At 33.6% G+C, this 27,634-nt stretch overlaps 1 protein-coding gene across 2 annotated transcripts in view; it reads left to right on the top strand.

Annotated features, from left to right (window-relative positions):
* The window catches only part of LOC142977710 (uncharacterized), a 71,044-nt gene that overhangs the window by 35,781 nt on the left and 7,629 nt on the right, over nt 1-27,634 (top strand). For both annotated transcript variants that reach the window (XM_076121784.1, XM_076121783.1), the window contains exon 4: nt 2,165-2,261. In XM_076121784.1, coding sequence (XP_075977899.1) covers nt 2,165-2,261 — 97 coding nt within the window. The remainder of the gene's footprint in view (nt 1-2,164; nt 2,262-27,634) is intronic.

The following is a 27,634-nucleotide window of genomic DNA, read 5'->3' as shown; positions in this document are numbered from 1 at the left end:
CACGCAGAACAATTATTTGTGTGATCCACAAATAGTCAGTTTCGGGACTGGTTGTACTTTGTGTTCGTTGTTTGTATGTTTATAAAAGTCCCCGCGACGTAAGAGCAATTCTTAGTGCTTGAGTTGTCTTTATTAAAATTATGAAACGTTTATAGGATTGTATAGAATAACTCCATTTAACCTCACACTTTTGGCACAATTACTATGTATATTCCTTCTTCATTCTCCCTTCAATGCCGTAGTAATTAAATAAGACGCGACGTCCATAATAGTGTCCCTCGGAGTCCATTAGAGGGCATTGTGTCAAGCACATTGTCCCGGGACCCTTGACACCGGGGGCCTAAGATATTACATATTTGGACTATTTACTCACATATTTCACATGTTGAGATATCTATTGGGAATTTAATTAGAATGCCTAAATTGCAGACCTAATTATTTTTATAAATTAGGGAAAATTCTGTGAGATTGTGATGGATAATCTCCAAAACTGGTGTAGGTTTTTGAAAGAAGTCTTCACCATATGAAACTTTATTTCCCGGAATCACCTGAACTTTTTATTATTATTAGTTGCTTGCCTCGGCTTCGCCCGGAAATCTTAACAAATATAATTAGACGAATAAAATTTTCGAAAATCACTCTCTCTGTAGGTGAAAAACGCATGAAACTCCGTTCCACAATTTTGAGTCTACCGCAAACTGACTCATAGACAGACATAGTGGGTAACTTTGTTTTATAATATGTAATGAAGTATGCAAATTAGTCAATACTAGGTCAAATCCTTCCGTGTTTTTTCTAACTAACGCACTGGTAAAAATAAAAAAATGTTAAGTCTTTCAGTAACGTTCAGAGAGGGTTGACGTCTGATGAAAAAACGAGGCATGCTCTTGATTACAAGTCACCTGCAGGATTCGATCAATCAACTTTTAATAGCCTGGAACAACTTCGTTAAACCTTCATCACCTACGATCGAATATTTTGCAATTACGGTATTAAGATACCATTTTGAATCTACTTCAAAAAAGAAGGTTCTCAATTCGTCTGATTTTTTATTGCATATCTTTTATTGGGTGGACTAATTAAAAAGAAAATATATATAATAAATGTGATCCCAACATTTTATTATGTCACAGTACATTTTGAAATATTTGTAAAAATATGTTAATAATTAATTATATTGATAATTTGGTCATTGGTCTTGTTTGCATTTTATTCAGTAGACATTTTTTTTGTTGTATCTTGTACGAGTATGTTATTGAGGCAGATTGAAAATATCAACGTTTAGAATTGAATTCCACCTGAAGAAAACACCAACAATAGACTGTATCTGGGGAAAAAAAACACAGCTACACTAAGATCAATGTAGGCGCAAACTATCTACATAGACTTTTTGTTTGTTGCAGAATAGAGCTCACAAAAACTCTGCCAGGCCTAAGTTTCACCAAAAACCAAACTTTTACATATCCATATCTACAGGCAAAGTTTTAAAGCACACTAAAAACGAACACCGAAATTAAACTCCGACCAAATTGCGGGTAGCTAAAAATTCTAGACAACTCGAAGGAAAATTGAGTCGTTTCGAAATAAATGGTATAAATTCAACGTTGGAACTTCTTGGCATATTGCCAAGTGTTCTATTGAATTTCACAGTCCGACTGGTTAAGTCTGGACCTTGTTTTGAAACAGGTTAGTTTGTGAAGTTTGGAGTTAGTGGCTCGAAAGAAATAGGCTATGAATGGAGCAGTTATCAACCGTAATGGTATCGAACAGGGTGTAATGTTGTGTAAAAGGAATGGCTTTTGAAAGAAGATGTTGTTTTTATTGCATCATAGGATATTATGAAAATATATTTCATTCTAAAGTGCTTTTAAAAACGACGCGTTTACTTAAACGTACCTTAAGGTCGTTTGGTTAAAATTTAGGCAAGTAAAAATTAAAATAATTTGGTTAAATATGACGTCAAAGTCAATGTTTACATAGTAGATTTTGAATGCCGTAAAGTTTTTCTTCGATAAGTTAAGTCTCCAACCTGTACTTGGCCAGCGTGGTGGACTTAAGGCCTAACCTCACCCTTGTTTGAGAGGAGACCCTTGCCCAGCAGTGGGACAGTAACGGGTTAAAAAGAAGCTAATTTACTTACTAATACTGTGCTTTTGTTCCTTAGGTGTCTATGTCGACGCTACTGCCCTACGTTCTGCAAAAAGCCGACTGGATCCACGGAGTCAGAGAGCAGTGACAAACAAGATGCTAATCATCAACAGGTCAGTCACAAATCTTCTTAAGTACATTTTACCTGAATTTCAAAGAAGAATAACAATTCATTTCGTGAAGATGTTGTGAACATTAACGAAGAATAAGCCATTAATAAATTATGGTTTATACATATTATAATCCCAACGAATAAGGGTTATTTATGCAAAAGTCTCTATTCTAGACATTTTGTAATTCAATACAATATAACATGTCTCATGCATTTGAATTTAAAGTCCGCAGAATATGATACTTTTGCTACAATACGTGCCTGTATCCGTCGCTAGTTTGTCTAGCAATTAAAACATCATCAAGGAGAATTTTCGCACATATTATACCGATTATACCAGTATATAAAACAACGAAATGATTTAGAAAATTATTGTAAAGGTTTCCGAATTCCTACATTGAAGAATTTCACCGTTTCCAATAACACGTAATTCACACAAGTAACTTGAACATAACATTTTATTTTTCTTCTTAAACGACGTGAGAGGAGCGTGTACTATAAAAGGCGAGTGATAAAGTGACGTCACACGGCCGACCGTACTTGGCACAAATAGTTCGGACACATCGTAAAGACTCTGACAAACTGTGCCCGTAGATTTATACCTTGGAGTTAAGAATTGCTATGCGATAAAATTCTTAAGATTGACTTTAGTGGCTAGGCTTTTGGCTACGGATGGAAAATTTGGGACAGCTTTTCGCGATTGAATTCGATTAGAGGTTTATTATATAAATTATATACTTAGGTTGTTTCTTTATACCACATAATATGTGTGTTACATAATATGAAAATTGAAATAATATGAAAATATGTAGCACTAATTCAGGATTATAATTACGTGACAATCACTTTTTTCAAATTATCAAGCGACAGACTTTTCTTTGAGCAAAAAAAATGTTAAATCGTATTTAAATCTTTCTACCAAGACGAATTTCCAAGTCGAGTTTGGTGATTTCAAGTTAGTTTTTCTAACTAAATAGTAGCAATATTGTCCTCTCATGATAAATTACTTGTACTTCATGCTTAAAACTTGTCAAAAATGGGTAGGTCATTGACAGGGGTGCAAAGATAAAGGGTTTAAAACCGACAAATATTTGCAAAGGTCAGCATCCGAGATGGGAGCTTAAACAATACAATGAGAGATCGTGACGAAAATTAATTGGGTAAAGTGGGCTCATACGAGTTTTGTAATTAATATTTAGACATTTGAAGTTTATTTTTAGTAAACAAGATTTTTTCTTCTATACTTATGTGGGGGGACTTCCAGTTCACGACCTTCTCATAGTTAAAAGATTTTAGATGTGTGTATTTCTGTCTGCCTACTCTCATAGTTGGCTCATGAGGTGTGATTTTATGTACAAGTGTACTGGACACGCATCTGTTTAAGTTAAATATACGAGTTAATAGAATATAGAAATATACAAGCTAGTATAAGTATCTTTATAAGTATGTATTTAGAAGTAGAAGTAAATATACAGGGTGTCCCAAAACTCAACGATAATCCGAGACAGGATGAAAGGCCAAGTCATACCGGCTATAGGAAAAATAAAAAAAAAAATCCATATCACTTAGTTCAGCAATAATAGACACTTTTCAAAAAAGTTGAAAATCCACACCCTTGGTCGCATTTTCAAGTCCTGTTATCACCAATGTCACAATTTCGCTGTGTTTTTTTGAATTTCGGGATCTTAATTAAATATACTATTAATCGTATAACAAATAAATGCAAAACATTGTTAATTTAATAAAAAAAGTTAAGTTTTAGTGAGTCATCTTTCTCAAAAATATCGTTAGTCAACTTTGACGCTTCATACTGAAAAAAAAAAATGTACTACACTACCCTTGGCAAGTTATTTCAAAAGTTGCCGCATTTAATCAAGATTTCAAAATAGTATAACACTTGCCACTTTTCTTGCCATTAAAAATGTTATTTTTATTTGAACGAAGAGTATCCTCGCAAATGGATCGGACGCAGTGGTACAATTTTATGGCTTCCTTGTTCTCCCGATCTAAATCCAGTAGATATTTTTTACTGGGAATGCATAAAAGAAAAAAAATATTCGAAATCAATACAAAATCTATCATAACTTAGCCAGAAAATTGACACAGCGTCAGAGGAAATAAATGCAAGGAATTTTGATTGACCGGTGCAAAGGTCTTTTGTAAGGCGTTGCAGAGCCTGAATTCATGCTAGAGAGAAACAATTCGGAATTACTCTAGTTTAAGGAGAATAATTAAATAAGATCGATGGTTCGTTCATTGTTTTTTTTTTAAATTATTATAACCTATTATGTTTATTACATTAAATATTTGTTATGGACTGACTCAATTACATCTTTACTAAAAATAATTGCTTTCCTCTGGCACGAATACAGGCTCTGCAACGCCTTACAAAAGACCTTTGCACCGGTCAATCAAAATTCCTTGCATTTATTTCTTCTGACGCTTTGTCAATTTTCTGGCGAAGTTCTGATAGATTTTGTATTGATTTTGAATAGACTTTTTCTTTTATGCATTCCCAGTAAAAAATATCTACTAGATTTAGATCGGGGGAACGAGGATGCCATAAAATTGTACCACTGCGTCCGATCCATTTGCGAGGATACTCTTCGTGCAAATAAAAATAACATTTTTAATGGCAAGAAAAGTGGCAAGTGTTATACTATTTTGAAATCTTGATTAAATGCGCCAACTTTTGAAATAACTTGCCAAGGGTAGTGTAGTACATATTTTTTTCAGTATGAAGCGTCAAAGTTGACTAACGATATTTTTGAGAAAGATGACTCACTAAAACTTAACCTTTTTTATTAAATTAACAATGTTTTGTGCATTAATTTGTTATACGATTAATAGCATATTTAATTAAGATCCCGAAATTAAAAAAAACACAGCGAAATTGTGACGTTGGTGATAACAGGACTTGAAAATGCGACCAAGGGTGTGGATTTTCAACTTTTTTGAAAAGTGTCTATTATTGCTGAACTAAGTGATATGGATTTTTTTTTTATTTTTCCTATAGCCGGTATGACTTGGCCTTTCATCCTGTCTCGGATTATCGTTGAGTTTTGGGACACCCTGTATAAGTATGTTTATCAGTTATTTGGTTACCATAGTACAAGTTCTGGTTAGTTTGGAATCAAATGACCGTGTGTGAGTTGTCCAATCATATTTATATTTATTTATATTAGTTTGTAGCTTACTAGTAGAGCGATTTTCTACTACTACCGACAACCGGGTAGCTATCGAGAAACGATGTATGAAAATCTGATCAGCGCATCTAACGGGCGTTGTAGGCACTATATTAACATTACATTTTAAAATTAAATGTAACATTTTCGATCTCGACAGTACCGACCCTAAACAATCGCGCTACTGGTAAGCGTCTCAAGCGGGCGGCCCAAAGACAATTTTTTGAGTAAAGTATATTTAAATATTCAAACTCTCGATACTCGCGCTCGCGCTGCTCTATACCTTTTCTGCTTACATAAAAGCCTTAGTTCATAAATTTCATTATACTAAAACACTCACAAACCGAAATCTTGTATCAAACCGTCTCGCGGGAACACTGAAATTTTCAACAAAGAATGTATCAATAAAAAGGTACTTAATGTATTACTGAAAGTTCTCTTCATTGTAGAAATAACAGCACAAAGGAAAATGAGATCGTTTTATATCGAAGTTTTATTTTTATTGTTAGGATATATCGATGGGCTACATTATGGTTTTGTATCTATAGCTTTGAGAAATTGTTAAGTTTAGTATCAGGTACTTACCTCTGTTGTATGTGTAGTAACTTATTCTGTGTTAAGATGTTTTAGTAAAGTACAATTACTAAGGTTGATGTTTCTTGGTTAAATAACCGGATAGAAAAGACTAAGAACATGACCGTATTTATCAATGTATAGACGTGTGAATGATCCTCCTTAAACTTACAAAAAGCGGTATAATGAGCATAACTTAGACACCGGTCACGATTAAAATTCTGCAATTTCAACTCAAACAATTGAGAATATAATTCTACCGTTAGAAGGAATAAAAAGTACCTATTCTTACATTTTATAGAACAAATATTAACTTTTATAATTCCACGTACCGCCTGCGGTCGAACGCTTATTAATTCGTTACCGCAAAGCTACAGGTTGCCTTTATTTTTAATTCAGGCGCTCGATATTCTTATTTAAGAATGGCTTAACTTAAAACTCTTTTGTTCCAATGTGTTTGTAAGTTTTAACTTCAAAAGATTTGATTTGTTTTGATTTGGTTTGCTTTCTCGTATTAACGCTATAACATAACTTTCTAGAAACAAACCTCTGGTTAAATTATTTTAAGTTTATTAATTATTCGTACTTTCAAAAGGAAATTGATTAAACTTGTTAAACGAATAGAACTTTTAAGTTCCAGTTCTAAGAACGTAAAGCAGAAATCTTTTCACACCAACAAACTGACAAATCTACAAAGTGACTGGGAAAGGGGAACCTGTACAAATAACTAAACGCCTGATCAATCAAACACGTAACGCAGCGCAGCGTGTTGCTCGCATATATTCCGCAGGCGTTTGTCAGTTTGGCGCGAATTACTGTCACAACTCGGCTTGTGCTGGATCTAATCTGTTTCAATTAGGCTTCAGGGATGTAGTCTGTGCCCTAAATTGGTATGTAGGTTACCTAATATTACTCGTATTTGTTGGCAGAGGGAAATGTAAAGGTGACCTGGGTTTATTAATGTTAGTTAATGTAGTCTGATTGGTTTTTCTTTCGTAGTTTTTGTGTCTCTGTTTTGAAGTTACTATCTAATATTGTAATGATTACAGTACTAAGATAAGATGTTTTATTAGTCAGAACACGATGAATTTTGAATGAAAACTATACGGAATGTGACCTCTTTTGTTCGTAATATAACAATGAAGAGACCGCGGAAGAAAAGAATAAGTAATAAAATGTTCAAATCAAATTATAAAGATCTTATGTTAGTATCATCAATCGATTTTTCTTTTTAATACAAATCTTTTTAATTAATAAGCTTAGTAAATACACCGATACCTCGTCAACTTTGCGATTGAAACGTTAAAACTAAGCATCCTTGAAAAACGCAGAAAAAGCATAAATAACAAAAATATAATTCGCAAAAACTGTCAGTTTCATTCACTCAGTAGAGTGAGCGTAAACAATTCACACTTGAGTTCCCCGGCCCCTGTGACGTCACAGCTACGATTTACCTCCCCCCAGGGATAGGGGATGATGTATCCCTTCACAATTCACACTAGCGTGTATTCTTTGAACGTAATTCTCACTCCCTTTTGCGTTTTAAGGTTGATTTAACTGAGGGTTTTGTTGAGGTTAGATTTTGATCCGCGGATTAAATATTATCTGTGATTTTGAAGGTAACTTTGTATCGTAGAGGCTGTATTTTAAGTTTTACCGATAGTTAAATTGTTAAAGCGTTTGGTTTAAAGAAGTTACAAATTAAAAAGGTTACCAATTACGTTAATTTCATTAATAACATGTACTTACCTACTTATTACTAACACTAGGTTTTTAAAATAGTTGTGAAATCGTTTTCATTGCATTTACAATGGGTACTGCACTTCTAACACAGGGTCTTTAATTAAAGTGAAGAAATGAACACGGCAGCTTATTGTATAAAAAAAACTAAACTCCGATCAGTGGGGAATTAAGAATATGTTAATTTTAAGGGTTTGCTTTCAAGTCTAGGAACCTATTTCTAAATAGTCTTTATTAATAATAACTCGATACAAACTTGACGTTTGGGGTAGGGAATGCAATCCCGACTCGAGATCGTCAACTCGAGATCCCTCGCGATCAGAAATATCAATCCCGCGGGATCCCGAGATTTTCGGGATCCCGTCTAGTTAGTAAAAATAATACAATTCGAACGGCTTGTTTAATGTAATATGTGTGTGATAGTGTGGTGAATGCAATAAATTATTATTTGAAAGAAAATAAAAGCCTTTATTTTTCAATATTACTAACAACGTAACATAATTAACAGGTGTAATAACATGAACATAATAAAAAAAGTAGGTGTAGCTCCAGGAGATCAAAATAAAAAGTAATCACATGGCATTTTGAAAGTAGCCTCTTAAAATACAAAGTGTATCAATAGTACGAGCTTCTAATCGGCATCTTAAGTCTATTGCAATGTAGCCAGCTGCTGAAAATGCCCTCTCCGACAATCCCGAACGGGATCTCGTCATATTATGCTTCGGGATTGATCCCGAAAAAATACACGGGATCTCGCGAGATCGGGATCCCGCGAGATCGGGATTGCATTCACTAGTTTGGGGGTCTTATAGTAATTAAACAGCGAATACCCAGATTCTAATCTTCGTTTAGTAAGAACTGTATTAGCGTTAAATTAATGAAGCCACTATATGTAGATATGTGATACAAAGTATACATTCACTTACAAATCAACAAAAAAGTACCTCACATTTTCATGTGCAACGACCGGCCAAAATCGGTCGCAGGCGCATAGGTCAAACTATCGCTTACTCTCTCTAACACACAAGAGTAAAAGGGATAGGTATACAGCTCTCTAGAAACCAAAAATGCAGTCGGGCTTCTCTCGATCGATTGTGAAGTTATAATTTCTGATTTGATACCTTTTGTATCGTTAATTAGCGTATAATAAGAAAAGGTTTGGAAATAATCAAAATCTCTCGCAAAAGTTTTTCGGACATTCCGTTTCGGTAACACGTGCTTAATTTTAGGTTAGCTATTGATTATTGTTGAATATTTCAAAGTGGATTGCTGCTGTTTTGCTTTAATTAACAATTGCCTAGGTTTATTTTATGTGTTCTCTGAAACATAGAGAAGTTTAAAACAAACGTTTCTGCGCCACTAGTAAGCACACACTAAAACAAAATTATAGCAGCAATAACAGCTATTTATTTCATCGGTTGTTCAATATTGAGTTATATAATACTTATATAACGGATGATAAATACACCAGAGTGCACTCGATGTAGCTTCAAATCTTTTCTATTCGTATAAGTAGCACTATGTAGGCTATATAGATGGTTGGTAGGAAGTAACCGTCGATCGCGACCAGTGGAGGAGCTTGAGTCAGACTTTTGCCCAACAATGGGACAGTATTCTTACAGTAAGAAAAAAAACGATAGACAGACACAGATGAAGTTACAGTCAACAAGACACAAGTACGTCACTTAGACCAAATCGAAGACCAGATGGTACCAAATCAAATCATCTATTCATTGAAGTCAAGCGCTAACTTAGTTGCGTTTTTAAAAAGAACTGTCAAGAAATTCAAGGCACATTTCGAGAAAAATAACCTGATACCTTGAAAATACCAGATATTCTTCATATACTTGGACAGGGATTACATAATTACTGTCTCATTATTCACCCATTGAGCTGAGATCGTCACGGCGATGGCGGCTGTCGTATACTTCGATAAATGTCAGGCAACAGGTGTACGAATATTTGCTGCTATTTATTGTTGAAGGATTTCGGATGTCATTCGTATATTATATTTAGTTGCTATGGTAGTATATAGATGGATGTGAAACTGATATTTCTATTGGATAAGGGTGTGCAGAGTCAAACCTGAAATTGGGCGGCTCATTCTGGTTGTGCTTTGTGGCCGTTGTTTGTATGTTTGTAAAAGTCCCCACGACACAAGTGCAATTCTTAGTGCGGGAGTTGTCTTTGAAAAAAGACGTTAAAAAAAGAAAATATATATTACGTTGTCAACTAAATGTATACACACTTAAATAAGATGTTTTTTCTATTATTAGTTTCCGAACAGCTACAAAACAGTTATTTGAGTAGCGTAGCATGAAAAATGTAGCCTTTTCTTGAATTCTGTAATTCTACTACGTCCATACACAATGCAAGCAAATCGGATCAGTGGTTAAGTCGCGACAGCGTAACAGACGGACAGACTCACCCCCTGTTTTCGAGGTACATTTAGCGGTAGTTTATCTATTCAATAGCGTTTAAACTCATATAAAAAACGCTATTGAATAGATAAACTACCGCTAAATGCACTCAGAAATCGAATGCCGTGTTTGCGTTCATCATAGCTTTAGTAGTCTTGTATTTTAAAATTACTTTCCCAGCGATAAAGCATGTTGTTTTAAGAGCTAGGTGGCGTACAATAAAATCGTTTAACTAAAGACAATAAGTATTAATTAACTGATTGTTTGACAAGTCGACGCGAACACGAACGAACGAGTGCTCGGAACTCAGGGGCGGATTGGGTACAAAGGGGGTGCTTAATAGTGAAAATTAGGTGGAGTCATTTTTTAAACTTAAATGTAGTGTCTATTGCCAGAGCACTAAATTGTAGCTTTAACTGTTAATAGTGAGTTTTTACGTATCCTTTGATAAACGCAGTTTCGTCCTTAGCAACATGATATTGAAGATTTCGTAAACGCAAGAATATGTAACTAAGTTATGTTCCCTCCTAAGATTATAGTAAAAACCGGCAACATGTGTTAGTTAATTATACTAATTTATATTTAATCACAAGTTCTAACTCGAAGCAAACATTGGTTCATGACGAAAGGTACCTACTAAATAGATGCACTGATAATTAGATGTTTTCTCAACGCTCACGTTTTATTTCTTGTGTTTAAAAGCAATCCATTTCTTCCACAATCCAGCTCTGTATTCGCTGGTAGCGTGATTTAATTAATAAGAGCGATCCAGTTATACACTGAAAGTTTGTTCTACTTGAAAATTGTTCGCGGATTCAATACCTACCTACTAAGTACATACTCTACTCGCGACTATTTAGGTATTTCAAACTGAATTTCTTTAAAACATTGGCTGAGGTATATTCGTAATTAAAAGTATTTTTACTAAGAAATCATTTCAAATTCTCTGTTTAGTTTATTGTTATTTATTAGTGAAAACATATTTTACATCTACATCTAATATTAACATACATACCCAATAATGTGTAAATTTTGGTCATTCCACTGTTTCACTGTATATCATTGGTCTTATTTACAAAAGTTGATCAGTAGGAAATAGTTTGAGTTAAGTTATTTGCTATCTGATCTTTGTCACTGTTCATTCTTAGGGCTGGAGTACAAAATACATATACATAGAGACGTTTCTACACCATATTTAGCTTTCTTTCTAATTGTTAAGAGAACATAATCCATTAAATGTTACATCAGTTAATACTCAATGCAGCCAATCAAAATTCATATCGAACCCTTTATTGATTTAGATCAAATACGATTTATAATTGTCAAAAACTCCGTAATAATTTAGTGCTAGTTCGGAACCTAGTAATGAGAAGAGCTGGTAAGAAACTCTTGACATCTCTTTTTAATATACCTATAACTAATCTTATAAATCTACATAAGTACAGTAAACTATTCTTATATCACACGACACGCGAATATCTACGAAAAGGCGATGAAATTGTCTTCCAAAAGAATCAAAACATAGTTTCATTCAACGAAAATTTAAGTTACAAAACTGTTCAACTTCGGGGCACCAAACTACCTATATACATCTACTGTATTCTAGTACTTACGAATAATGATCGCCTGCACACACACACAGACACACACACACAAACACACACACACTAGCGTACCACCGATACAGATGGGACTACTTGCATTGCAATAAAGTTGAGACGAAGAATTAAGGTGCTAAGTTTATTATTATTATTTTAGAAAATATTTTGTACATGCCCAAAATTGGTCTATTATTATCGTGTTTTTGTAGGGAAATAAAATATGCGTAAGGTGACTAGTACGGTTTTTCAAGGAGTGTGTATTTTATTAATCAATAATAGGTAACTTGCTAGGTCCAGCGTAATCTTGATCCAAGTTACGTTTTAGAATACAGGAAACATAGTGTTGCCGAATTAAAATCATTATGATGAAGCATATTGGTCTATAGTTAAATGATAGTGTAACTATTTGTAGTTACGTTAGTTAGTTTTTCAGGGGATAGGTTTTTGTTTTTACCTTTCATGTACAATCCAAAATGACATTTTTAATAAAAGAATTTAAGATGATTAACTCATAATGTAACCAAGTACCGAGATAGAGCCTTTATTACACGTGCATAAAAAGTGTTTTTACAGAAGATTACTTTTCATATAAATTACGATCTCGTTAAATAGAGGTTAGGAAGTTGAGGCAACAGCAATTTTTAACTACTACAAAAAAGTCATTTCAAAAAGCACTCACACTCTTTCACCGTACACACTATACAACACGAAATTATTGCCAAAATTTCCCTTTGCCCTTCTTTCACTTGTGTGAGTGAGCCACATGCGCAGACGCACACATACACACATAATACCTGTACTTAGCACCTATGTGTGTGTAAGCCGGTTTACCAAAGTACATTTTAGGGTACCCATACACCTATAAATAGTTTAATGACGACTGGCAAGAATTTTTTGGGAGGATTATTCGTCACAAAGTATGGGGAGGCATGCAGTTTTTATACGGCTGCTTTAAAAGATACGTTAGGGCATTTTTTAGAAAGTAATTTGAGACTATGTTTTCGGGGAATATAGCTTGCAGGTGTTGGTTAGTTACTTTTATTGGATTAAAATGGTAATTTCTGAAGAGCTCATTATTTTAATGCAAGTCCTTTCTTTTTTGTTTCGGTAGTGTTGATAAGTAGTTCCAAATAGCCCTATAGTCCATTATAACAAGTAGAGGGAACGCTCGCGCTGAGGAGAGCAGACTTTATAGTCGAGAGTTTTCTAGAACTTTCGATAGTCGACAAAGGTCATCATCATGAAATGCGACTATGAATCATGAAATCGACTGACCTTTTAATAATTGATAAGTACTTAAAAAAAAATAAAGAATGGAAAATTAATTTGATAAGGTAAAATTTTAGATTTATAAACAAGTTTTGTTAAGGAAAGGACTATAGGTATATCGATATCAATTAAAGTTGAGAGAAATTATAGGTTTGTGAAGAAAAGATCTATCATTAGAAAATTTTCGAAGTCGTTTCGTACTGGAACTAGTACAAGTGATAAATGAGACTAGTTTCCTGAAGTTTCTTTAAAATGAAAATAATGTTAAGTACGTCTCTCTTAATTATCGTCTTCTCTTTTATATCTGTCTTCTTCTATATAACTAGACTTAACATCTGTTAGTATGTCTAGTAATAATTATAACTTTGTCTTTTAGTAAGTATGGTATCAGTATTATTCTCGATCTATGGGTTAAATTAACATTGGCGCAGTGATTCCATACATGGTTTTCCGCAGTGTGGTTTTCGGAACTGGGTGTCTCGTGTGTTTAAAAATCGGCCCCGGTTGATGTCAATTACGATTACAGTCATTAACGGCTTTGAACAACTTTGACACTAGGTTGTTCACTAAAAGTACGATTAGAAGTAGATTAAAAAATCTAAAAAAAAGTATTAAGAGAGCATCTGCCAATTATAGAGCGTGTACATTTACAAAGAGATCAGCGAAAAGATTTACGAAGAAACACCATCTTAACTATAGGAAAAACGAACTTATTCCAAATTCAAAGCTTCTTCTAATCACCTCCGAACGAATAATTTAATTCCACCCCCTTACAAAGTCGACAGCACCTCCTCAGACAATGTACCATAGTAGTAGTAACTTCAGAAGTTAGTAAGTGGTAGTTTGGCAGTTGGCAATTAAAATTAACGCGCGCCATTGAACCGAGTACCGTTCGGTTTGGTTATTGAGGAAATTTGTTATGTATGTATGAGGAATTTGTGTGTGAAACGAGAGTTGAGTTGAATTTTGTCCTAATATTTTTTTGTTTTCTTAGTGGCGTCTTTTCTCTGTCGATATAAGTCGTGACATATACGTATACGATACGTATTTTGATTTCAATATTGAACCATACAATAATGAAACTTTAAGAAACTATGATTAATAATTTGTATGAAACTTTTGTTTCATTTTGAAATCAGTTAGAAAATCACGGATAATCTTAACACCCAGATAACTAAACTATTAAAAGTCAAAAGCCTATGTAGTAACACAGACATTTATTATCAGATACAGAAATTTAAGAGTACAGTAGTATTTAGAAAGAAAGAGTAAACACTAGTAAACTAAAGAAAAATGGAACGACTTTCGTTCAAAGAAACTCTACTGTTATATTTCCAACAAAACATTTCCACCAAATATGAAAAATCCAATTTTAGGACAGTCAGAAGCTTAAAAACGATTTATTATGATCTCAAACGCATTCCATACACGTCGTACTTACAACAAAAACCATCGCACACCATTGTTCCACACCATACAATCCTTAGCCCGAATAAATTGCAACAAAAATCTTTTACACTTGAAAAATTGCAATATATACCTTATTTCAAAAGTAATAAGGTGTTTTTTTCTGTTTGGTGGATGTGTTTTTATTGTGGTAAAGAAACCACAGCATCTTTGTTACTGGCTGTTTCGGGAGGTAACGGTAATTCTGGTTATGTACTATGTTTGTATGTTTGTATGTGTTGCACTTTGTTATATATTTCCGTTTATAAGCATTGGATATGAAGTGATGTATGTCTTTTTGTATAGCGGGTTGATGACTGTTAGAATTGCACATTATAATTCGTTTGATCTCTTTTATAATGCAAATATATTTAAAAATAGTGGTTATAATCTAAAAAAATCTTATTTTTTTTAAGTTGGGTGTTAATATTTCAATCCAGGGTAATTATCTTTCATTCATCACCCATATGTGTTTGAGTGATTGACTGGTACTTCGAACAAGAAAATCGTAAAAACAAAATGTATCCTCTACTGATTGCCGCCTCAGTGTGGTGATAGATAATAAATTCAATTTGGTAGAAATGTTGAAGGGATCGTAATTATGTGAACATTTCAAGTTAGAAAATTATAATGTTACTTACTATCACATAGAACTCAAATCATGAGTCGATGTCACCTATGATTCTATACTCACTCGCTCACTCAAAATACTCTGACTCGTACATTCACACAAATGCAAATAACTGGTATTAGTTAGTAATTATGAACAAAGGATATTTCACCTAACGGTTAGATGATGACACATGACATCAAATTGACAAACATACAAACAAAAAAAGACAGTTTCTGCAAGGTTTTTCCTCTTAAACGTGTATGTAACGAAATGGTGTGTTTTGTTGAAGTCGTAAATCGTAATGTCTTTTGTGCGGTTTTGTGTTGAGTTTATAATATATTTTCTAAGAATGTTATGAGTACATGACTCTATGTACACGCAATTCTTAGTGCTTTCCTTTTCCAAAATACTGCTGTCTTTGTCTTTAATAGGAGTAGAATAGGGAAATAACTTTTATAGGAGTCGAAGAGTAGAAGAGATAGTTCTATTAGCGACAAAATTAATATTTTCAAGAGACTCATTATTTTACTATTGTATGATAAAATATGTTTCAGGTAATCGAAGATTATCAAAATTTGTTTTCTTCCTACGGTCATTTTAAGGCAAGGCCTGGTAATGTTATCTAGAGATTCCGGATTTTATATCCGGTAGTGTTAATTTAGATTAAGATTATTTGTACATAATAAAATATCAGACACGTAGAAATTCTGTAATTGACAATATAGCTAAATACCATCTACCAACTTGATCTAACACAGGATGTACAAAATTGCAAAATCACATAAAACATTTCCCTTTTCAAAGGAATAAAATCTTTATTTCACGAAAACAAAAGGAGCACATAATAATTTGAAAGTGTGTGAGGGTACTCTTCGCTAATAATAATGGTAAACTCAATATTTATTGACGTGTAGGGTGACACAACCAATTACCGTCCGTCCTCCCTCGATGTTGTTTTCCTCTGGTTTTGTAGATCCAATGAATTGTGATCAGAAATGTCTTGTTTCATATGTCACAGGTGTTTTGTTGCTTTGTTTTGTTATATTGCGGAGGTAAATGTGTTATGTTTGATGTTTTTGTACAGTGCTAAGGAAAATAATGGTTAATATATTTAGGCTTTCGTGATTATTAATAACAAATTGCTGGTTGTACCTCATTTTAATAAGTTAGCCTAATTCCTTCTTGGATACTATATGATTATTCCTAGAATACTCTAATTGTAGATTTAAAATCAATTTATCTTTTTACATAAACCTAGGCCGAAATTCGATAAAAGTTAAAGTACTTTTTCGATCACATCTCCATTTTATATTCACGATTTAAACTCTAAGATTTCACATTTATAACATCACAAATAAATATTTTTTAAATACAGTTCGTTACTGAAAAATCTCTATTACGAAATCTCAATGTCAATTTCTACTATCCAATACAGTTAGTTAAACGTTTCAAAATTTCATTGACATAGACTAAACTGGTTATAGGTGACGCTTTCAAAAAATTACCCCTGGATAACAAAGTTACGTGGCCGTCGATTGGTCGATACACCCTGTATTTTTTCACCATGTCAACTTTCAAACGCGCACATCTGCCGAACCCTTCTAATTAGCAGGTGTGCAGGTTATTACTTAAGTGTATATTTAAGACTTTCGCCAGTTTTGGCACTTCTATTGTTTGTTCGAACTTAATTTTACATGAGTAGTTTAAGCTTCTGGTAATGTTAGGAAATAATTTAAGTTTTTAAATAGTTTTAATGGAGGTTTGTTTTCGCGAAATAGGTAAAAAGTTGCGGTCTATCTAGATTTTGATAAACAATTTGCTTTTTGACGGGTAATTATATGTTAGCTTAGTCCTCTTCCCTCTTGATTACGAAATTGGTAATTTCGATAAAAAAAATCTGTTTAGAATCTCTGAAAATATTAGAAATTGGAACTTTCTTTAGAACTTTGTAATGAATCGATGAACTATTATATTTGTTTATTATTGTTACCGATTGGACCCGCCGAAACCTTTATTGATTTCGAAAATAGTAATTTCAAAATATTATCAACGAACATTGTATAATATTTTCACCCAAAATCTTGATCCCAAAACCCAATTCTCTTGTCTCATAGCCAATAAATTGTGGTTAGGGGTCGTCGGTTCGACTCCTGGCTAATGAGAGAAAGGCTGTTTCGGAGAACAACTCGGCCAGTTAAACTTAACTCCAAGTTACGTTATGTGGGTTAACTTTAACTTATTTCGAACAGGAAAATGGAGGCCGTTGTGTAATTTGTTATATTTATTACTGTTTTCAAACGATCTAAAAGATTGCACATTGGCTAAGTAACTAAGATTATTATTTATTACTTTACATAACCATGCAGCTTGTTAGGAAAAGGGTTATTCGGGAATCGGGAGCCATAAGAAATATCAAATGCGAAAATATAAAACAAACTATGCAATGATCAAACCTGCGATGTGTATTGCTTTGATGCAATTTCCGTGTTGATCTCTAGGAAGGGCTTATTCAAATTAAGCGAAAGAATGAAGTCATACGCACTACGCCTGGCCCTGACCATGTGTTATATATACACTAGCTCGCATAGTTTAATATAGCGACATCGTTTACCCTGTAATAATTAAGTAAGATGTATAATTGTTGCAGCCTATACCTCCAAACTTTTATTGAAAGCCAGAACAAATTATGATAATACATTGTTGTGTTTCACGCGACACTGAAGCGGCGGGTTTCAGAGGACACACGTCGTACACTTTCACCCAAGCGTTAGCAGAATACCCGCGTCCCTTCACAGAAGCCGACAGGGTACATATATAACCAGATATTTTAGGATATTTTTAACATAAACCACCACATAGTTACACTGCCTTCGTGACGCAGTGGTTAAGGTCTCCACGCCGCTACCTTTGCGTCAAGAGGTCGTAGGTGCGATTCATACACGGAACAATTTATTTGTGCGCAGCTATTTAGCTGCTTTCAAAAAGCGCGTAATAATTTGGGCATTTTAAGAATTTTTGTAAGAGTCCGAATGTAATGTTTGACTTAGGATGGAAAAAATATTCAATTCTAAGTCAAACACTATTTTTAACTGAGCATGTTTTTATTACTACATATTTTTCATATAACAAAAATATGGTGTTCATACTCATGATCGATAGCTACAAAGCGGTGCGCAGGCGCCGATGCTTTCTCCACTAACACGCGTCCCACTTGCGTACGATTTGAATGACTTACAACGAAATCGCACGTCACTTGTCCCCGGCACTGTTGAGCAATTAGATGAAAAGATTTCCAAGAAATTGGGAGATCTGTTCAAGGAAAATAATCAATTATACAAGTCACTTTGACAGGTATTTTTGCACAGAAATGCAATATAATGATATCATTATGGTTTTACCTCTCACTAATTGATAAGGCTTTTCATTTTTATTCCGTGTTAGAGAGGATATGATAAAACTAATCGAATTCGACTGATCTTTGCTGGATAGTTGTATAACTATTGAAACCAACATTTTATTCTCGGGCCATTTCAAACGTGCGAACTAAGTCATGTCGTTTTATCGGAGTTTCTCGCTCGCATTTACACATTGTCACATATGATTCTTTTGATTATAACATAGTTCGCTTTTAACGGTCTGAGTGTAGTGCGAAATCCTGCCTAGGTATTAGACTTGTACAGTTAAACCTCTAAATAGATTTTCATGAAATTAATATAGAGATAGAGAAAACGCATGATCAAACATTGGATAGGTACTTTTTTTTGTTAATGCTTAATTACTATATTTAAAAAAAAAGATTTCTTTTCGTCTTGAAAATACAACACATTGATATTATACTTTCGTTTAAAATTACCCTCGGTAATTAACAAACATACAAACAAACAAATCATCTGTTAGTTATTCCACAGTAGTATTCGTGTCATGTTTGAAGTGACGAGTGAAGATATGCAGTAGTTCACACGATGTTAGCTACGTGTCGCGGAATGTGTGGATTGTGAGCTGATGGCTACATGAAATGTTTCACGCTGGTGTTTTGAGTGATTATATGTACATATATTATTATCTGGTATACCCAAAAGTGTAGCCAGAGGTGTATATTATGCAAGTACATACGTGTCGTCGTTTTCTTTGGGTATTAAAATTTTTCAATGTCATACATTTTTGTATTCTTGTTATGCTTTCAGTAGTAATATCTTAGAAGTTTCAGAACTATACAAATAGATAAGAATGGATTTTATTTCATGAGTAGTACGAAAAGAAAATAATATAACTCGAAAAGCAAGCAGTAATATTTTTAGTTTCTTAAACAATTTGCTAACTTCATTGTAGCTAAAAGCTGCATACATGGATCTTTGCTTAATTTTGGTAAGAATGTTAAACGTAAAGTCTTACTGTCTCCTGGTTTACTGACAGACATCCTCTTCTGTGTATGCACACATAAATAAGGCGAGTAAAAGAAGAATGTGAATCAGTTACTAAAACCACTTATTCCTTTGTTCCTTTTAGAATAAACTTTAACAACAGTTAATCTCAAAACGACTACATAAAGCCCAAAGTCGTGTTTTAACACATTTTTACATACAAACGAGTTGCAAAATCAGAGTTATGACGCTGCCAAGATTCGGTACTTTACGATATAATATATGTACTGATTATATCTGTAATAAAAAACATATTAAAACTGTTTACGACTGTTGCTTCGTTATGGGTGAATGTGCTTAGCGTTGACTAGGGAATCGTTTTGTTTGAAGAATAATTTCTTTAACTTTTTACATTTGAATGCGTAAATCTACTGTTTTGCCTTGGTATAGCTAAAGCTATTAGGATAGGATACTTGAACACAATATAGAACACAAAATCAACCACAAGAAGCTCAATGGCTAAGGCAAAGTTAATTAAGAGGACGTGGGTGCATATTCATATGCATATACTAACATGATCTGACACCATAATATAAACAATTTTTTTATCTTGCAGATAAAAAGACCTACATTAATCAGTGATAGTGTAGCAATTAAATAGTAAAAGAAGTGTTATCATTGGTCCTTTCAAACGTACTTACATACAAATCTTTCTTCTTTATAATATTACTATAGATTGAGCTTAAGCGGAGGAGTTAAAAAATTACAGTATTGTGTGACCCCCTAGGTCAGTAAATTAAAGAAAATTTATTAAAAAAACAGTATTACACATATTACCGTTTGATTTCAAATGAAATCATCATTTAATTAACACATCCTAATCTCGCTGTCAAATAATTCCGAGTTATTCTCAAAAAGTTGACATTATTCATGGTATTCAGGTGAAAATTCTATACACATTAACACACCTTAACACGTGCTCAGTAAGTGTCGAACGTAGATGTATGTTGTAAATGTGGCAAAACTCTCGTAATACCGTATCACCGTGCAACTGAATTATTTATCAAACAACTCACTTGGGAACTGCTATGAGGAATCTTAGGGTTGGAGGTGTTCAGCGTGATGAACGAAATAACTTCGTACAGATTTCGTTGTACATATTTGATGTGCGAAAAAATTGTGGAAGTATATATTTATTTATGTATCCAATTTGTAATAAATTATATAATTTTTTTGTGTGAAGAGCGTTTAATTCTTTCGTTTTTTTGCTTCAGGTAGTAAGAATATATTGTTGAACTACGTTTCATAGGTTTGATTTTTAAGCAAACTTAATATTTGTGTAATAAAAATAGTCGTTTCGATTCGATATTTTTGTCTGTGAGCGTCTTTTTATTGACTTCACAAAAAATACATTTTGGTAGTTGTTCTATTTAAAGTAGTGTTTAAAACCAAGTAATATATGTTTTGTGATTACGAGAATAAAGACGATTCGGACATATTATTATAATAATACTACAAAATTAATATATTATCAAAACGAACGAACATCTTAGTTTTCGATTAATCCTCCAATTGAAAAAAAACCTTTGAGTACATTAACTTCTAAGTTGTTCAAAAAGGTTCTATATCCTTAACCCAAGCCCATATTGTTACCTACAATTCAAAAACATTACACATAAGGGTCCTTATTTACTTGTTAACAAAACACTCAATAAGGGAGAATGTATCTAGCTATTAAGCTGTAAGGGATGGGCAGTATTGTAGGGTGCTTGTAGCGTATTCAAATAAGGTGAGGCCTTCCGGATTGGGACGATATGTGATAGTCCCAACAAGAATGCGGGTAGTGGGAGCAGAGAAATTGAATCTTAGAAAATGCTTTTTATGTTTATGTTAATTTTATTTGAGAATGAGATGGAGGGCTGTATTTATGAATTTGATTAGATTATTGATTTGTTTTTGTATGTGTGTTGAGGAAAATAATACGTTTTCTAAAAGTGCATATGAAATAAACATTTTCTTTGTGGGTACTTTGTTTGTTTACCTTTTCTGTTTAGCGATTTATAAGTTCTTAACTGAATTCTTAATATATAAGCACATAAGTTAACGAATCAACAAGTCAGTTACCTCAACGTCGCTTTAAGTTTTTTCCTAAAAATATCAGTGTAAATTACTGTTTCAAATCATTTGAAAATGTGTTTTTCTCCATGAAATTTACCTAAGAAACTGTAAACGTAGCTGTAGACAAGATTTTAAGATAACTTTATGATTTTATAACTACAATACCTAAAAACTTTATTCTTCCGCACGATAACCTACCTTCCACCACCCCCAAGCCGCTCAAAGCCGACTAATCACTTCGCAGCATTCATATAACTCAACACAAGCCGGTCATGAAGAATGACTGTAACATTCATCCGGCCACACATCCGACGTACAAGCTCGCCTATTGTAACGTGCCAGCGATTACTCGTACTGCCTCTGTTCTGAGGGGAAATTTGTCAAATGTATGTATTATGATGTAAAATCTACTAGCATACATCTGCATAAGGCGCTGGAATTACATTGATGTAGAATCAGGTATGTAAATGTACCTAGTTAGTGGAGATAAAGTACATTGACGACTCACTAATACTCTTTTCTTTTTCTCAACTTCAGGTAAAGTTAGGTGTATGTAGATAGAAATCACAGATGTCCCTTAATTTGCTAGTTGTTTCTTTGAGCTTTTTTTATCACGACGAAAAAATTTTAAAATAGCCGTAGGTTGCAGATTGTGATTAACTAAATCACTAGTGTTTTATTTTCAATCTAAGCAATTGTCCTTTCGAAATCGCTTGACAATTTCAATTAAATAAGTGCAGTTGAGCCTTGAAATCGTGATGAGTAATCAGAGTTAAATTTGCAGTTTTAATAAAATATCAATACATTATCTATCTTAATAGAACAGCAAACACTAAACAAGGAATTAGTGAACGATTTAAGACGAAATTCTCAACCTAAATGTCTATTATTTTTCTGCAGACGGTAGCAGTATTGTGCCGGTCGTCCGTCGGTCGTTAGCGGCCATAACTCACGATACTCGGCTATCGACTCCACCGAATTTGTTACAACCACGCTCAATTTCACCAGAATATAACCTTAGTTTACTGCCTGAGTTTTAGACTAGAAAGTGTAGAGTTAGGATGAAAATTGTAAGGAATTTTGTTAGTTAACTTACGCTAACGTACCTTATTCTTTATGATATTTTTAGGTTGCTTAATGAAATACCAGTAACTTTATTTTGTTAGATGGTTTAGAATATTTGAAGTGTTAAACGGTACTAAGATCATGGGAACCTATGTCGATCTTCAATTGAAAACCTGATTCGAAAAGTAGTCTGTTTCTAGACTGTAATGATTTAGGACTTTTCTGCAAGGCTGACTGACAAGACAAACTGAAAAATAAGTTTAAGTTAATTTACAGCTTAAACTAATGCTTTCTTGAAGAGAATAAACTACACTATCCTTGATTACCATAGGTTAAAACTTTCTATGAAAAGCAGTGAAAATTCTTAAGCAAAAATTGCGAACACAAACTAGTTATTTATGTGAATAGGTAAGTATATAAAAGGTGAAATACCTACCTCATACCTACGTGCATTTATTCCTTTTTGGATGACAGAATTTTACGAGTGTATCCTAAATATTCAGTTTTATAACTTGTGATTGGCCGTGGATAATTGAATCAAATTGAAGGAATCCTTTAAGAGATTGTTGATGTATTTAAATATTGATAAGTTGAGAGAAGTATAGAAATTCTTGATACTGTCTTAAGCACTCGGAATTTTGTTTCGGACTTTTCAAAATAAACAAAGAATAGACACAAAGTCATCTGTATATATGTATGTACAAAGTATAGCCAGAGTCGATATAGAAGTCATAGCGAAGTGGCGTAAGTAATCGCCTCCTATGCAAGTTTATAACAGTTCGAATCGAACGTAACCGTTGGTTTTGCAATATTTTGTATACATCAATGATTAATATTAATAATTGTTTCATAGTTTAACAACAAAACAAAATATTTCTTTCTCTAAAATAGTTTTTGAAAGAGCATGCAGTCTACTAGCACTCCACTAAATGATAGATTCAACCCCTGTCATTCTAGGAGGAGAATTTTATCCAGTATTGGAACAGTAATTGATTCGATTCCTTTATGCCCTTTAAACAACCCTATAAAACTGTTAAAATAGTTTACGCTGAATATTTCAGCATATTATGTGTATTGAAGCATCATGTAGTAACATGGTAGTAAGTACTACCATTTTAGTGTATGACCAGTAGGGCCTACATCTCACGAGCACTCTTTATAAGGAAATAAAGTACCTTTTATCAAGATAATCTTACGTTTTCACGACCATTGTACACATTTAAACGTTTTTGTACCTAAGTACTTAGTCATTTTAGGTACCTACTTGTGTTTTTTTTGGCAAAAGTAGGGTGTTTTAATCGGTTATTTGGAAGTGAAAGATTTTATGTATGTATTTCTTTGATTTGTTTTAATTATTCGTATCAAAAATACGTACATATTTATAAAAGACTATAGCCAATTTATAGGTACCAAATAGTAAGAAACCGTTTCAGAGAGTATATTTAGCTTTCTCATGGGTCTCCACGTGCATGGAAATGTTCTTATTCTAGGAGCCAATCAGCGATTGCAGACTAAACTGGTCTCTGAACAAGTTATAACGGTTGAACAGCTGAGCAAAGACCACCATATTTCCCTTTCAAACGTGAAGGTGGTCCTGAAAGGACACCATAATTGCTAAAAAACTCTCCTTCCTCCATATAGTAGTTCATTCACACTCACGTCTATATTTATTCAGCTCATAAGTTCCATTATAAACTCATTTGCCATTCCATCTCATTAGAAAACTAATCAAAACTGATCTCGATGTTACAAGTCATCAGGGATCATAATCGTTGCGCGGGCGCTCGGGGGGCGACCGGTGAGGAAGGAAGGAGCGGGGGGCGGGGGGAGGTTGCACTCGTTGCCAAAAATCTAGTCAAACTGGCTCGCTATAGTGCAACGCACTTCTCGATGAATGCGTGCAGGGAGCAAGAGTGGAGTGGAGTCGTGTTGTGCTACATTTTTGGGACGATTGTTTAGATTGTATCTAAGCTATATTAAAGTTATTAAGAGAGAGAACAAATTAGCTACTTAATACATCTCCGAGTGTATCAGCGCAGTCGAAGAGGTTGCCGTGGCCGAAATCGGATATCATCATAGTAGAAAATAATTTTGTTCGATAAATTATTCTAGTTTGTATCGGTTGGGTCATTTTTAGAGTCTTTCCAGATTAACATAAGTTTATCTCAAAAAAATATTGGTATATTTTCATGATTACTTTGTCAAAAAAAATTTTGGCGTAACTTTCGATAGTTAAGAAATGCAACAGTTGAGAGGTATTATAGAACTAATAGTTTTTAAAACAATTCGTACCATTCTTAAAGGAAATCAGGCTAGTTACACTAACGAAAATTCATTAACAATACGTAGAACATTAACTCAAAACTTCGCAAATTAAATAGAGAATACAAAATTGAATTTCTCAATCTATCATTTAATCTGTTCTAGTTCATTAATCACATAACACTCAAAGACTAAAGTCAATTGCTTTAACAGATGAGTAAGTTTGTAATTAATTCAAATTGTACCTTTCACTCGAGTTCATACGAGAGCTATACGAGAGGGGGTGGGGGATGAAACTGAATTGCTTACCGTTCATCTACATCTTATTATGTAGTCTTTGATACGTAAATGTGTATTTAATATTGTAAGGTTATATAATAATGTGTTGTTCGTACGATGTGACGTCAGATTTTAGTAGTTGCTGTTTGTACTCGGTTGCAATAAGTGATTCAGTGATGGCTTTGTCCATTATTTGGTTGTTTGGTAATTGTAATGTTATTAAAAATAAATATTATTGACGAAAATAAGACGCAATAGGAGCAAAGATTTCAAAATATATATTTTTAAATAATCTAATTAAAACTAAGCTTCAATAAGTACTTTATATGCAATAAAAGAAAACTTCGTACATAATCTTTTTTAATAAACGAATACATGATGTTATCACTCGCAAAAAAGTGTTCTAACAACCACTCCACTCATTCCGATAGTCCGGTCGTTAGATAGTCATACGACTCGAGTAGGTGCATCTAAAAACTGCAACCCGATTCGGAGCCTGCGCCCGCACCGCTCACGAGGGGGGGGGGGGGAGGGGGGAGTGAGAAAAAAAATAAAAGACTCCGCGCCGAAATGCGCGGGCGACGACCGGCCAACGACCTACGGATGATGGCCTAAGTTAGGTCTAACTTTAAGACCTAGGCACTCCGGCAAGGTTTTGTACCATTTTTTATTCTTATTTGTTTTTGGTTTTTGTTTCGTTTTACGAAGTGGTGCTTCGGTTTTGGGAATAGGTTTGGTTTTTTGGGATGTTAGGTGTAGATTTATGGGGCTGTTGACTTTTGTGAATAATTTTAAATTGAGATAATGTTTTAAGAAGATTGCTTAGGATTGCTTGGTTTATTAGGAGGTACTTTATATATTTTTTGTTCTAACGCAATAGATGGCGCGTGGACCGCGTGCTGCTATACTATTAATAGTATAATGAAGTTGTATTTTTTATTGCTTTATAAATATTTCATCTTTAATCGTTAATAGGGCCATTGCCTTCGATATGTGTATTTTTGGTTTTATATAATAATATGATAAGTGCAAATTTTCATTCTTATATGCGTAATACGATATCATACCAACATTGATCTAACAATAGTAAAATAGTGTGATCGTCTACGTCAAAGCTACGAGCTGTAGAACCGGTCTACGAACGTGCGATAGGAGTTCGTAGAGGATAGTGGAAACTAGTTCTAGTATCTATTAGATAAAATAGTAACAATATTTTTCAACGTGGATCTGTTTTTCAACACATGAATATCTCACCGGTCTATTTATTTCTTACACCGTCGTTTCTAGTGAAAAAAACTCAAATACTCTTAGGATACCTAGAATACCGATCTAAATGCCGTCTTTCAGGATGTTTAGAATCAACTGAACAGCTTATTGAGGTAAATGTACTATATTCTCAAAACAAAAAAGATCGCGGCTGATGAAGGTATACACAATTCAGAAATTAGAACATCAATAATCCGCAGGTTTTTGTAGCTGATACATATATAAAGGATTATTAATTATTATCCAGATAAATTGTGCATTCCAAGGCTATAAAACTAAGTAGTCGACCTGTTATACTAGAAACAGTTCTGAACAAATTATATTAGAACCAAGCATATTTCTTTGTAAACAATACGACATAGCACTAGCATACATACTTGTACACACTTATCTCAACTACGCATTTAAGTCTACTGCGCAGTTTTTCCTTAATAAAAATCAAACAGTTTTTGTGTACCTTTTTATACGAAACTTTTAGAATAATTTAGCAAGCAAAGTTTATTAACTTTTAATATTTTTATTTTTTTAGCATTTTTTTAGCATTTTTGTATATTTTTGTGTTGTAAATTATATGAAATTGGTTTTTAGAATTGTGTGTTGGCCTGCTCTAACATTTACAACTATTAGTTTTCTTTTATCACAGTTCGTAGACGAGGACTATAGTTATTGAAGACATAAGTGATAGGAAGAGGAGGGCTTCTAGTAAAAAAAGTCGAGTTGAGCTAATCATTTGATATCAGTCTGTGGCAAAACGTAGCTAAAAAGCAGATATTTAGACAGGAACGGTAGTCAAAATAATAGTTGTATCTAATTGTTTTTGTGTTTATATTAATTAATTTTACGTTAGGTAAGCTCCATTGTACGCAGAACCAGACCTTAAACAACTACTCAGAAACTTAGAAACATTTATTCTCCGGAGAAATCAAAATGCTACTATAATGATAGCGGTGAATATTTAAATCAAAGTACTTTCACAAATTTTGTCCTAAATTAAATGAGTCTATTTAAATATAAAATAACTAATTATACATCAAGGTTGGCAACACCTGGCCAAGCTTCATTACCTGTCAAAAAGTTGAAATACCGAAACACTTTTTATTTTTGCATTCAAATACAAATCATAAACTTCCAACCATAGTTATTTCGACCTTATCGTTAAACAAATAAGGTATAATA

Source organism: Anticarsia gemmatalis, chromosome 13 (assembly GCF_050436995.1).
Source record: "Anticarsia gemmatalis isolate Benzon Research Colony breed Stoneville strain chromosome 13, ilAntGemm2 primary, whole genome shotgun sequence".
Classification (NCBI taxonomy): domain Eukaryota; kingdom Metazoa; phylum Arthropoda; class Insecta; order Lepidoptera; family Erebidae; genus Anticarsia; species Anticarsia gemmatalis.
Note: the sequence above shows the minus strand (reverse complement) of the source record. Positions and strands in the feature narration are given on the sequence as shown.